The sequence below is a fragment of the Saccostrea cucullata genome, unplaced genomic scaffold (assembly GCF_032062105.1).
Source record: "Saccostrea cucullata isolate Sc308-1 unplaced genomic scaffold, CSIRO_AGI_Scuc_v1 ctg28, whole genome shotgun sequence".
Taxonomy (NCBI): domain Eukaryota; kingdom Metazoa; phylum Mollusca; class Bivalvia; order Ostreida; family Ostreidae; genus Saccostrea; species Saccostrea cuccullata.
The window spans coordinates 174,694-190,000 of record NW_026939565.1 but is presented as its reverse complement, the minus strand read 5'-3'; the positions used below and the strand labels follow the sequence as shown (position 1 = coordinate 190,000).

The 15,307-nt window shown below is 34.0% G+C and overlaps 1 protein-coding gene across 1 annotated transcript in view; it reads left to right on the top strand.

Annotated features, from left to right (window-relative positions):
• Positions 1-1,697, top strand: part of LOC134253279 (C-signal-like) — a 3,285-nt gene extending 1,588 nt beyond the window's left edge. Inside the window, exons 3-5 of the mRNA XM_062735794.1 lie at positions 324-511; positions 906-1,046; positions 1,199-1,697. Coding sequence (XP_062591778.1) covers positions 324-511; positions 906-1,046; positions 1,199-1,423 — 554 coding nt within the window. The 3' untranslated portion in view covers positions 1,424-1,697. The remainder of the gene's footprint in view (positions 1-323; positions 512-905; positions 1,047-1,198) is intronic.
• Positions 1,698-15,307: the final 13,610 nt, after the last annotated feature.

Here is a 15,307-nt window from a genome sequence, read left to right as displayed (position 1 = left end):
ATATACGCCTCGGATCTTTCGATGCGGGCGCATAATAAAAATTATACATGTCTTAGGTGTTCTCTATCCAACGGATCTGAGGAAAACAAATTATTAATTTTATATTAATATTTTTGTTCCATACATAGAAATTCGTCATAATGATAAGACGTAGGGCTGTAAAAAAGTTTTATTGGAAGAAATGTCTAAGACATGGACTTTTAGGGTTATTACAGACGAAATGGACAAAGAATACCCGGTATATAGATGTTTCTGATTTTTATTTTTATTTTTCATTTGTAAGTTGAATTAAGAAATAGAAGAAATGGACATTTCAATTTCAGATGTAAACGAACCTAACTCTTTTAACGAAGCCAGAAAAATTGTGGAGTCTAAACTCGGAGAACAAGGACTAAATCTACTTCTTAACAATGCTGGCATTAATCAAAAGGCATCGCTGGAAGCCGTAACACCGGCAATGATGTTAGACACATTCAATACAAATGTTAATGGTCCTCTGTTTACAACAAAGGTAAGTATATTTGCTTAAAATTGATGCATCACTCATGGTTACTTGCAATTTGCATCTTAGAATTAAGTACATGTTAAGTATCCTCAAGCGCAAAGTCACCCCCATGGTAAAAATTAATGCTCTATGTCAGATGTTTTTTTTCATATGGCCGTATACGTAGGAATCCCCCTCCAAATAATTTTGCCGATATACAGATAAACTATAGAAAACATACCTACAATTTGTTTGTGCCCCATCAATAAAAACGTCTGCATGTGACTTTTTTTCTTCAATTGCTTGTCAAGGAATTTTTGGTACATGTAGTTAATAATGCCCCCAAATGAAAATGTATGGCTGTGCCCCCAACTGAAATTGCTTCCTACAGACCTGTTTCATACCTTGACTTTGATTGTAGACATTTCTCCCACTACTTCTACGATCTGCGCAGACCTCATCACACAGCAACCCTTCCTCCGCCGTAGTAAATATGTCCTCTATAATGTCCTCCATTACACTGACTGAAACATCAAATTCGGTAGAATACCGAGTCTCAAAAGTAAGTCGGAAATCGGTGCATTGAACTGAGTTTCTATCATTATCGAATTAATATTATTCTCTTGGTTCCTTTTTTTACTTTAGTTTTTCTTTTTTTTTCTTTTTTGCTATGAAGATCTGCAATGCTTAAAAGTACATTTTTCATATGTTTAGGCAGCTCTGAACATGTTGTGTAAGATTCTGCACAACGAACTGAAGGACAAGGGAATCCACGTTGGCGTTTTACATCCGGGATGGGTTCAAACAGACATGGGAACCACCGCCGCTCCTGTTACCCCCTCCCAGAGCGTCAAAGGTTGTCTGGAGGAGATGTTGAAAATGAACGCAGACAACGCATGCGTTCTGACAGATTATTCCGGGAAACCGTTACCATGGTGATATCTGATAGGAGTTTTACAAGCATTTCAATTGTATTACCCTTGCAATGGAATGGCAGCTATATATAAAGTAGCTGGATAAGGTTATACTTCTAGTTCCAATATATCTGTCAAATATCAGGATTGTATTATAAGACTGATAAGTATAGGATCTTTTTAAGTAGGTAAATGTCCACATAAGCACATCTAGATATTATTATAGTATTGTACATTCAGCAAGTTGTCAAGTTGTTTGAAGATTTTGGATCTTCACATATAAAATAAGAATTAAAATATAAAAATAAAGACCACGCCTTGCTCTTCTTTAAGAAAAATTCCCCCTCTACAATGACAATGACAATGATTTTTATTCTCCTAAGTGTACAAACATACATTGTAGAGAGGAGGTGGTCATTACACATTAATGGCATATAATACATCGATTTTGAAAGTGGGGGGGCCATATTAAAGTTCAAAATTTTTTTTTATCTACCTGAAAAAGTTGACAAGCAAAAAAAGTTTACATAATTTTTTCAATGCTGGAAAGTTTGTTGTTGTAAAAAGTTGAAAATCCTATATTTGGTCTACATGGGGGGGGAGGGGGGGGTTTGAAATATATTTTTTTTTTGTAATTTCTTTTTTGTACCAATTCTTAAACATAATTTCATACATTTCTATAAAGTGGGGGGGCACATAAAGTACAAATTAACATTTCCTATAGTGTAAGTAAGGTTGGGGAAAAGTTTCAATAGGGGGGGCCAGTTGTTACATCTAAATTTACATAACAAATTTGAATGGTTCAAGGAAAATTTCTGGTTCTAGAAATCTTTATATGATCTCAAGTCACTTATGGGTTCAAGATAGCATCTTAAAATCAGACAAAGTTGAAACACATAAATTGATCCTTATTTCTCTATTTGATGAATGCTGTCGATTACTATCCTAAGTGATGGACCAGATACGATGAAAATCAACTGTTTGTTTGGCGACTTTTATTTACTACATTGTACATCAAACAAAGCAAATAAGTTGAGATTAATCCGATTCTCAGAATAAAGGACATTACATTACGGTTAGCAACCCAGGGGTAATAAATTGTGTCTCTGCAATATCTTCAGTAATTATTGGTGCTATATAATTGATTAGTATATTCAACCTAACTTACATGTAGCACATAACAATCTTAACTTTTGTAAGACTCGATATTGCCACTATATTTCAGACGCACTTTGATTTAATTCTACATGTAAAACTGCGTGTCAAAGAAATATATACTTTCCCTTCAATAAAAGAGATTATTCATTAAATTTTTTAAATTTGTCAGTCTTAAACATAAGCAATTTTACTATCCTTGTCTTTCAAACTAAATATGAATTAGATTGTTCCAAAGCTTTATAAGATACGTACAAAGACACATAAGAAGATCTTGCAATTGTTTACCAAACTCTTCCTTTACTCCCAAGAAAAAAAAACATCAGACCACCGAAAGAGAAACTCAGAATTTAAAATCGGCAAACAAAGTTTTATTAAACATTCATATGTGATAAAATTTTACGCCTTAATTTTAATTGTCCCAACACATAGCTTTGGAAACACATGCTGCAAATATGGAATTAAGGGGTAGAAATTAAATTGCCTCTTTTGTTCGAAAACTAGCTGATAAAGATTTTTTGGAGTATTTTTAAGCTGGTGCAAATGCAAGATGACTTGCCTTTAGAAATGCTGAAAGGCAATAAATTAAACCACGTGCGGACAATCGGAAATGTGAGGAACATAAAATTTATAGAATACATGTACGACATAGTAAGTTACAACTAATTCAATTAACAAATCATATATATCATTTTTATATAGTTTCCATAGGCATTATCATAATCTGGTAAATATTGTCACTACTTTGTTTCTACATTCATTCACTGCCTTGTTCGTTCATTCATTTTTACGGCTGAGTGGTCAGTTACAGTATTATAACGGAGAGTGTGAGTAGTCCAACAGGTTTTTTTTATTCGACCCATCGCACTTTCGCTCAGTTGTAATTCTCAGGCACTCCAACTTTAGACTTTGGGGAGAAAAGACCCAATCTTGTGATAATTGCTATATCCAACCTAGGATTTACGGTAAGAAATAATTGTAAAATAAATTCTTAGTATTCAAAGAAGGGGAGACACAGATTCTTTGAATTAGCGTGTTCTGAATATTTTCCTTAAACATAGAGTACATAAATTATATATTGATACAGCAGCTGTGTTGCATTATTATTTCAACAATTTTACTACTTTTACAAAGCTGCAACACACCTAAAATGTATATTAATATTAATATAATTATCAAACATTGGGTACCACCACGAGTGGGGATGTAAATTGGGTGGGCATTTGTCTAAAATGGACCCCCAGCGACCCCCGTCTAACTCTTCTTTATTGTAACTTTAAGCTTTACAGCTTATCCGTATATATACAAAATACTGTACTACAATCAGTTTCAGTGCAGTACAGAAGCGGGTAATTTACAGGAGAACAATGTGTACGCACGTAAACAAGCAAATTCAAAGAATTGTGGTTCCCCGCTTTCGGTGTCTTTGTAAGCGAAATGTCAAATATGAACGCCCTATCGTATGTCATTTAGAAATTATCACCAGAGTTGTATTTTTTTCTGAAATAAGGTCAATCATAAAGGCCAAGGTCAAGGAGTCAGAAATCATAGCATGCTCGGAAATATATTATCATTGGTAATACACATGTCAAATATTAAATCCCTGTCTCTTCTCAATCAAAAGTTAAAAGGAACAAAATGCGTTCGTGAAACACTGATGACCCTCTATGGCAACAAAGCGAAGATTAAACTTTTCTTAAATGCATATTAAATGTATTGGTACCCAAATTTTAAAGAGTAGGTCAAACTCCAAGGTAAAAGGGTCAAAGTTCTTGGTATCCAATTAAAGGTCTCCTCACAAGGATTACTTCTAATATGTGAAGTATGAAAGCCCTAGCACTTACCATTCAAAAGTTATGGCCAAGGTTAACGTGTTTAAAAAGTAGGTCAAACTCCAAGGTCAAGGTCAAAGGGTGTAAGTGCTTGATATCCAATGAAAGGTCTTGTCACAAGGATTTGATATTTGAAGTATGAAAGCCCTAGCCCAAAACCTTCAAAAGTTATGGCCAAGGTTAATTTTTCAAAAAAGTGGGCCAAACTGCAAGGTCAAGGTCAGAAGGTCAAAGTTCTTATTATCCCATGAAAGGACTTCTTACAAGGATTACATATGTGAAGTATGAAAGCCCTAGCCATTACTGTTTTAAAGTTATGGCCAAGGTTAAAGTTTTTTCATAAGTACGGAATTCTCCAAGGTCAAGGTCAAAAGGTCAAAGCTGTTGATATCCAATGAAAGGTCCTGTCACAAAGAATACATATGTGAAATATAAAAGTCATTGTATCTACCATTCAAAAGTTATGGCTAAAGTAAAAATTCAAAATTTTTGTGTAAAAGTGGGTCAAACTCCAAGGTCAAGGTCAAAAGGTCAAATTTGGTGGTACCCAAAGAAAGATCTTGTCACAAGGAATACACATGTGAAATATGAAGGTCATAGCTTCACTAAATCAAAAGTTATGGGCAAGGTTAAAGTTTTTGTGACGGACAGACAGACTGACAGACAGACGAATGAGATTTAGTGTCCCCTCGCTTTCGCGAAAGCGGGGGACAATAATAGCAGTAAAATGCCAGCATTCAGATATAGTCTGGTCCTGATTTTTAAAAAGAAGGCTAGAAATAACTTCTAACGGCAAATAATTATTATTTGGTCCAGCATAGTTTTTTTAACCTATTTCAAGTATGCTGAATCCGAAAAATATGCTGGCCTTCATGAAAATGGCGTTAAAGAGGTCAAAATGGCGATTCAAAATGGCGGACATCCAATTTTTCTAATTTTCTTTTAATGTCGTTCAAAGTGGAGAATTAATGAGTGAATATCTAACTGAGTGTAATGAAACTATAAAAATCATAATAGGATGCTAACATTATTAGTTAAACTCAGAAAATTTAGTCTTTTCTACACTTAATTCGAATTTCCTCTGATTTTTTTGTCTATTGTTTCTATATTCCGCTTTGCTTAGGATTTTACATTTGCAAATATCAATACACTGCAGATTTGTATTTTCCCCTCTACATCTCACTATTCTACAATTGAATGATAGTGCAACTGTCAGTTAAAAGTCAAAATGGCGATTCAAAATGGCGGATATTCATCTTTTTCTTCAAATTATTTAAATCTTAAGTCGTTTACATACTAGGAGGAAGGATTTGTGAATATTTTACTGAGCGTAGTACAACTATGTAAAATAACAATAGAACACTAATTTGATCACTTTAAATCGGAAAATTTAGTCGTTTAAATTTGAAATGTGTTAATTAGCTCAAAATGGCAATTCAAATGACGTCTTATACACTCGAATTTCGAAAAATACCCAAACTGCTTAATTCTGGTTCGTTTTGCAGAAAATAAATTACAGTTTTGTTTTTTTTTATTATTCATAAAATAATGTTCAGATATGCAATGAAAGTTGGAGGATATTTTTGTTAATGACTTAGGATTTTTATAACACGCATTTTTGTTTAATTACTTCTATTGTTAAGATAATTTTTTGACGACAACTCCGAAGACATTTTACCTTTTACCTGTCTCACCATGCTTCTTCATATAAAAAGTTAATAATATCAAACAATTATTGCCGTTTTGAGGACAATATGAAAATTAAGTTACCCCAAGAGCATATCCCCCGAGCATTAAGGCGAGTGAACATTCAGTTGTTGGAAATTATTGATCTATTTTTAGTCCAGTATAGAAAAAATATAAATGTTTATGTTCACGTGGAAGGTCTAGTACAACATAACTTAGTATGATTTTTAAAATGATTGACCACGACCATTTATAGGGCTAGTAATTGTTACATTATATAAATCTGAATACATTATAATATCCAAATATAAACATATATATTAAGAATGATCAGTATAATGATATACGTAAACCATAAATTTTCTTGATTATCCAGCTCTGATTCTGTGTCCCAACATTTGCATTTTGTTATTTTCAGTCAAAAATGTATCTGCAATCTCAAATATTTCATGTTGTGAATGGATAATTTTGTATTGAACAGTGTATAAAAATTTTAAAAAATTGAAATTTATAAAATCTGATAGAAGAAAATATTTGTGTTCAATCCCCCTCGATTCTTGATACAACCCTCCAGTATCCTAACAAAGAAGCGTGGATCAAGTTGCCTTGTAACGTTCTTGAAGTGTTCAAGAAAATGTTGTTGTCAAGAGAAGTGTTGACTAGATCGAAATCAGGAATGGCTTAGGCCTATTGGTACGAAAGCTTGTAAGTTACAGGAATCACGAGGAATCTGCAGGCGCTCTTAAATTGCATTATTTTACAATTCTCACCAAAATATGCACACAATGTGATTTCAGATGATCAAGTTTGAGGATTTTCTTGCTAATAGAATGACCTTTCTACCCTAAAAGATAACAAATCTATACAAGGTCACAAAATAAAGAGCTATATGTCTTGAATATCAGAGATTTTTTTATACACCCCGCTTGAAAAGCGGAAGGGTATAGAGTAATCGGTATGTCCGTCCGTCCGTCTGTTACGCTTTGGGGTACCCATCTCGTATCCGCAACTCCTCTCATACCACTGAATGAAATTTCACAGAATCTTTATTACATATTGCCATTGTGACCTCCTATTTTACTTTTTGATCCGACACATATTTTGGGTTTCCCATAGCAAAACATGGACACTGTCATTATATTCATATGGGAGACCGGGGTATCATTTAATGAGCTAATTGCTCACAGTATCTCTAGTTCATTTTGCATATGGTTTTGTAAAACAAAATAGACTTTTCACATTTGAACATAAATGTGTTGTTCTTGAATGTTGGTTGATTGATTGTATATTGCTAAACGCCGAGTCGGCAATTTTTCAGCCATGTTTCGGCGGACTATCAGTTTAAATAATCGGTTTTTGAAGGATTTTGGTTTCTCTGGTGGCCCCCCAGTGAGCTTACTCTTTTTCGAACTCCAGAGAAACGATCTTTTACATGCCAAGGGGGTTGCCATCCTTGACACGGGGCACCATTTGACTTGAATGTTGAAAATACCAAAATTCCGAAGACAGACTGAAACATATAGCAAAAAAAAAGCTGGAATAGAACATGTTAGGGGATAATACTAAGTTCTTAGTGCTAAAAAGCTAGAAATCGGACAAGGATTTCTTCAGTTATATTTGATGGTATGCCGAGGGATGTTGAGGTAGAAGTGCGAGTTGATAATGACAGGTTTCGGGAGTGATTTTAGGTGGATGGGGGCTCAAAGGCTTTGAAACACATACGGTCAAATTTGGAAACTCTTAAGTCAAGTTTGTTTTAACTATTTCCAGAAAAAAATGAATCTTTTCAAGTACTTTTTGTTCATATTTAATGGGCTAATCAATATACTATACATACTATGTATATTAAAAACAAACTGTAATTTATTTTCTGCAAAACTAACCAGAATTAAGCAGTTTCTATGAAATTCGAGTGTATCAGACGTCATTTTGAATCGCCATTTTGAGCTAAATAACACATTTCAAATTTAAACGACTAAATTTTCCGATTTAAAGTGATCAAATTAGTGTTCTATTGGCATGTTACATAGTTGTACTACGCTTGAAGTAAGATATTCACAAATCCTTTCTCCTATGTAAACGACATTAAGAATTAAATAATTTGAAGAAAAAGATGAATATCCGCCATTTTGAATCGCCATTTTGACTTTTAACTAACAGCTTCGCCATCATTCAGTTGTAGAATAGTGAGATGTAGAGGGGAAAATACAAATCTGCAGTGTATGGATTTGCAAATGTAAAATCCTAAGCAAAGCAGAATATAGAAACAATAGACAAGAAAATCAGAGAAAATTCGAATTAAGTGTAGAAACGACTAAATTTTCTGAGTTAAACTAATAATGTTAGCATTCTATTATCATTTTTATACTTGTATTACACTCAGTGAGATATTCACACATTATTTCTCCTTTTTTGAACGACATTAAAAGAAAATTAGAAAAATTGGATGTCCGCCATTTTGAATCGCCATTTTGACCTCTTTAACGCCATTTTCATGAAGGCCAGCATATTTTTTCGGATTCAGCATACTTGAAATAGGTTAAAAAACTATGCTGGACCAAATAATAATTATCTGCCGTTAGAAGTATTTTTTTCTATAAATCGGACCAGACTAATAGGCAAATTATGTTATACGTGCACAAAAAGTTTCTCAAATTGTTATCTTTTCCATTTATTGTCAAAACCTCCGTGTAAATTCCATCCTATGATTCTTAATGCATCCTGGCTCTCCTGACACCTCTATTTTCCCCTGCCACCTTTTCTAAATCTTCTTGCTCTAATTTATACGTTATTTTAGCCAGCAATATATCCCCGTTCTGATTTGAGGATTGTTATTTGAAAAAATAGTTCTTAACTCAGTATCTAATAACTTAAAGTCTGTTTAAAACCATTGTCCTAAAAATAGGACTGGGACGATATATCGAGATATCGATAAATCGTGATATCTGTTAGGACGATACGCATATCGATACGTATTAAGAAATATCGAAATGTCGCCCAAAAAATCTTACTTCTTTTTCTTTGTTTATTTAACGTTTGGGGTTTAATATATAAAATAACAAGCAAATTCAAAGAATTGTGGTCCCCGCTTTCGGTGTCTTTGGGTGAGATGTCTTTTTTTTATGACATTTTGTGTCTAATATGAACACCCTATCATAAGTCATCTATTTAGTAATTATCACTGAACTCCAAGGTGAAGGTCAAAGGGTTAACGTTCTTGGTATCCAATGAAAAGTCTTCTGAAAAGGACTACATATGTGAAGTATGAAAGCCCTAGCCCTTACCATTCAAAAGTTATGGTTAAGGATAAAGTTTTTTCATAAGTACAAAAATCTCCAAGATCAAGGTCAAAAGGTCAAGGTTGTTGGTATCAAATGAAAGGACTTGCCACAAATAATACGTATGTGAAATATAAGAGTGTTGGTGTCTACTGTTTAAAAGTTGTGGCCAAGGTCAAAGTTTTAAAAAGTAGGTCAAACTCTAAGGTCAAGGTCCAAGGGGCAAAGTTATTGGTATTCAATGAAAGGTCTTCTCACAAGAATTATATATGTGAAGTATGAAAGCCCTAGCTCTTACTATTCAAAAGTTATGGTCAAGGTTAAAGTTTTTTTTTCATAAGTACGGAAATCTCCAAGGTCAAGGTCAAAAGGTCAAAGTTGTTGGTATCCAATAAAAGGTCTTGCTACAAAGAATTCATATGTGAAATATGAAAGTCCTAGTACCTACCATTCAAAAGTTATGGCCAAATTAAAAGTTTGGAATTTTTGTAAAAGTGGGTCAAACTCCAAGGTCAAGATCAAAAGGTCAAATTTGGTGGTACCCAAAGAAAGGTCTTGTCACGAGGAATACGCATATGAAATATGAAAGTCATAGCTCCACTAAATCAAAAGTTATGGGCAAGGTTAAAGTTTTTGTGACGGACGGACAGACTGACGGAAAGACGGACAGACGAATGAGATTTAATGTCCCCTCGCTTTCGCGAAAGCGGAGGACAAATAAGCTAAATATAAATATAGAATATGAAATAAATAATAATTAACACCGCTTGAGTAAAATATTTTTGTTTTACAACATACAAATACAAATACAAATACAAATACTTTATTGGCACAAACACAATTACAATAATTGGCAAAGGCCCACTGAACATCATTAAATGTTTACATATTTTTCAAAAATTGTCAAGTAATTGACTTCTAAGTTCAAAACAGTCTCTGATAAATTTAACAGTAACTTTCAAGACTTTTTGTATACACTGAACCAAACTTCTAAGTGTTCACCTAATATTTTTGAAGTTTTAAAGAACAAATGCAAACAATAAATAATTTCTTTAATTCTTGGTTAAGGATGCATATTTAAGTTCGATGTTGCGTAAATTTCATTTAGGTATCTCGTCAGAATTTTAAGCAAAGTGTCAAGGAAATGATGTACCCTCAAAATGAAAATTCACACAAAAAAAATCTCGACGGAGTACGACCCACTACTCGCTCTAATTACCACAAGACAATCTTTATTGTTGGATACCATGTACCCCTGAATAGGAGATTGACCCATCTACTGCCACACCTAGATGTACTGCATAGATCTCTCCAAACCATTGAAATTGTGAGGAAAAAGGGGGGGGGGCTTGACATTTCTTTTTAAAATCGCAAATGTGTTCAATGGGATTCAGATCCGGGAATATGACAGTGTATCGTCACATAAATGCCTTTTGGTCAATATCCTTGGGTGTTTAGCACGTAAGTGCGCCGCTTTAAGGATAATTCAAACTGCTTGAGCTGATATAAGACTGCCAGGAGCACTGATTTATGATCATTTTCTTACGGTTTAAATGGTTTGTTTTTATGTTTCTAAGATTTTTTCAAGATACTTTAGCTCTCTTTTAACCTGGTTTGATGCGAAATTTTCTCCTAAAAAGAAGATCAAAGTCACTTCCGGTGTGGTTAAATTTTGTCAAAAACTTTCAAATTGTGATAAACTGTTGATGAAAAATGAGCACAGCCTATAGAAAAAGGTGTTTAAATGGGTTTTCATACTGTTTGATAATTTTTAAAAGTAATACCAAGTACAATTAAGCACTAAAATAAAAGTGAGTAAAACGTGGTGCAAAGATAGTCAAGATATCAACATTCCAATGGCTCTTCCTTGTATCTCAATGGTCATTTTGCCAATGTTTTGTGTTTTTTAGTAAAAACAGTTTTTAAAATTTGATAATGAGCACAAAAAGATGCTTATTACACAAAACACGTGCCGCAAAGTACAGATTTATTGTTTTTAAGCTTTGTCACGGAACATTGGTTTTCATCGGTGATATTTAATTTTTTCTTTCTACAATTCTTGAAAAGACTCATTGGTTGTAATAATTTGAAAATATCATACCATTCTATAAAGTAGTTTTTAAATAAATACATTTATTAAAGTGAACACTTAGAAGTTTTGTTAAGTGTATTACTGTTTACATATAATTGTAACATATATTTCTCATTGCTTAAATTATTAATTTTCTTTGTTATGTTATAAATATTACTAAAGAATGTGTTTCTTAGCTTAGAGTAAGAATTACATTGAAAAAGAAAATGTATTTCATCCTCAATATAAACAACTATTTTGAATAAATTGTTCTTATTTACAAAGAAATGATTTGTTTATTTCAATGCAAAAAAAGATTTTATAAGCAATTAAACATATTGTGATACATATTGTATCGTGGCTCAAATATCGTGATACGTATCGATATAGAAAAAGTTGTATCGTCCCAGCCCTACCTAAAAACTTTATGACTGCTCGTCTGGGTAGTCTAGATCTTTGAAAGTTCTGAATTATAAAAGAAAGATGCTCATTAGGAAATATTTACATTTCCAATGTCTTTGTCCGAGATAAAATTACAAATTGTAAATGTACTTTATTTCCCCATCAATGTATTGGCGCGGTTCCAAAAAAAATCACATGCAGGGCGGGACAAACAGCTAGACAGAAGCAGGGCTTGGAGCACGTGGATTGGCGGAATCAAAGCATGTAAATATAAGGAATAACTGTCAGATTTTTCAATTTCATAACGATGAGCAATCGATTGGCTTGCGTGATAATTTTAAGCCAATCGATTGATCACATCATGAAATCGAATAAGACAGTTATTCCTTAAATTAAGATGGCCTATGTGTATTTTCGCGCAGTTCTATTGTCGTTGTGCAAGTGTTATATGTAGATTGATGCATGAGAAATATTACATTTATCCTGTTATATGAGCCATTATAATCAAGAATCAAAATAACTTTTACCTTTGGAAAACCTCTTATTCGTGACCACCCTTCCCTAGCTCGGGTTCACCTACTGAATTGTGTCTGTAATTTTTGCTTGAACGTGCCCCAAATTTTAAAACAAAATTTATGTTACAACAAGCTAATTCAAAAACATTATGTCGCTTGCTTTAAAAAAAAAACACATGAACAGTTAGGGGAAGGGGGCGCACTTTAAAAAGGACAGGCGGGGCCATAGAATGTAATAGCATAAAATTTCATTGCAAAAGCTTTTTGAGATATCGCCTGAAAATGAAAGTTTCATGAAATTTTCACACACAGAATGTATGAATTTACCACCTTGACCTTTGACCTTTTGACTTCAAAATAAATAGGGCTTTCCTGATGCCAAAAGAAGTTATGGTATAGAAATTTTTACTAAGTACTTCACTGTAAAATCTCAAAAGTTTTTCGAAATATCGTGAGAAAACGATAGTATGGAAACTGGCAGAATTTTTGAATTTACGACCTTGAACTCATGCAGACCTATTGACTACAAAATCAGTAGGCGTCTTCCATAGACCATAGGGAGATGCAGTGTAAAATTTCATTGCAAAAGCTTAAAAGCTTCTCAAGATATCGCGCAGACACGAAACGAATACTTCCTATTTCCCAGAGGAAAACTTTCCATTATAATCATATCGGAGGCGGGGTATCATTTAGTGAGCTCATTGCTCACAGTACCTCTAGTTTTACTCCCGATTGAAAAGTGGGAGGGTGTACAGTGTATAGTGATCGGGATGTCCATCTGTTACTCCTTAGGGTACCCATCTCTCTGGCGCAAATCATCTTTTTACCACTGAATGAAATGAAATGATCATGGTATTTTCAAAGAATCTTTGTTACATAGTGTCATTGTGCACCTTCTATTTTACTTTTTGATCGGACACATATTTGGGGTTTCCCATATAGAAAAACATGGAGACGGTTATTCTTTGTACATGTACTTGTATAATATTTAGGGGCACCCATCTCTTAATCACAACTCCCCCTATACCACTGAATAAAATTTAAAGATACTTTCACGAATTATTTATAACAGAATGTCATTGTGCACCTTCTATTTTACTTTTGATCTGACACTTATTTCGGGTCTCCCAGAGCAAAACATTTACTCTGTCATTATAACTATATGTGAGACGGAGGTTTTCATTTAGTGAACTCATTGCTCACAGTACCTCTAGTTTTCATCAAGCTCGTGTATAAAATCGTGATCGGTATTCAGAAAATAATTTTGATACAAAAATTAGTAAAAATCTGCGGAAATTGAAAAATGTGCTGAATTTATATCTAATAAAGTAGACGGGTTTAAGAAGAATATAATAATGTAAGAAATAAATGACAAATATGCTATGAACTGAAAACATCCAAAAGGAACTACTGTATTTGAATTGGTAAAACCATGAAATTTTCACAAACAGAAAAAGAATACATTATGGCATCTACAGGGTTCAGTGAGAGTCGGACCTTCATTGGCGTTCTGTGATATATGATTAGTGGTCACTGGTTAAGATGAAGAATCTAGGATCTAAGATAAAGACGCTGAGACTAAACTACGAGAATTATTTGACAAGTGTTTCGAAATAAAGATTGACTGGACACTGGATTTTGGTAATGTGCACCGTTTCAGGCGATTTCATCAGACCAACTGTAGCAAAATTTATTTTGAAAGTGAACGATCCAGTGTACTGAAAAGGGCTTAAAAAAATTAAAAGGATCAGGAATTGAGATTCATGAACAATTTTCCAACTCCACTGAAGAATGTAGGAAGCAGCTATACCCAATCAGGATAGAGCTGCGTAATCAAGGAAATGGAACACAGCTTGTTAGATCGTTTAATATGTGAATGGGAAATTATACAATACCGAAAACCATGCTAGCCATGGTCTGCAAAACCAAGTCAACAGAATATGTCATACTGGATAGCAAGCACAGACAACGCTGTTCCAGTCGCTCGGTTCATGGAATATCAGGATGATATAATCGTGTGTAGGTGGTTGCTTACGGGGTAGTGAAATGCGTCTATTCAAACGTCTCTAGATCCATTGCTGCCTCTGGCTAGTCTTCTTTTAGGTGAAAAGGGGAGAAGAATGCATAAATCTATCATTGCCAGTACAAAACCTCTACAAGTTCCATGGCTTAATTGAAGAGGATCTCAGAGGCTCACCGACGTGTGGAAATGCCCTAATATTCATCAACCTTGCCCACACTATGGGTAAATAGTCGAATGTTAGCCTTGGATGACAACTCAATTAGGAGAAGAAACACTCGGATATCAAAATCCTGGTAGATCTTGACTCATCAGCCTTTGAGGGCAGCACATATGTATGAGGGTACCTAGAAGGAAAACCTCTGGTCCTCTTGGTAAGGGTTGAGCATGAGGCTAATAACTTCATCTCATAAAAAAAAAACATATCACAAAAACCAATGCAAGAAATCAACAAACAGTAATAATCCATATGGATACGGACCGCCAAAGGAAAAGGTTTGAATGCACAAGGAGAAAGTCTACAAAGTGAATCCTTAAGCAGGAATCGTATCACCATGGATCCCAAGAAAACCATCAAGTTTATTACATGGAATGTAAGGACAATGAAACAAATCTCCAAAACAGCTCAGATCATTAAAAAATGGACACATATGATGTATTGATCATGGGTTTCAGTAAATACTAGTAACTAAATGTTGATGGACTAATCATGAACGACTGACTTTCACAGTCACATTGTACCCTTAACTCAGGAATATCTGTAAAGCAGCGTAGAGAAGGAGTTGCGTTCATAATGAATCAAGAAAGTGTCAAAAGTCTCATTGATTGAGAACAAATTAACCAACTACTAACTTCGATTCCAGCGATACAAAGACCACTGTCTTTATTATGAATTGAATTTTATACACAAATACCTACCGAAAATAAAGTCAGCTCAATATATATTAAAT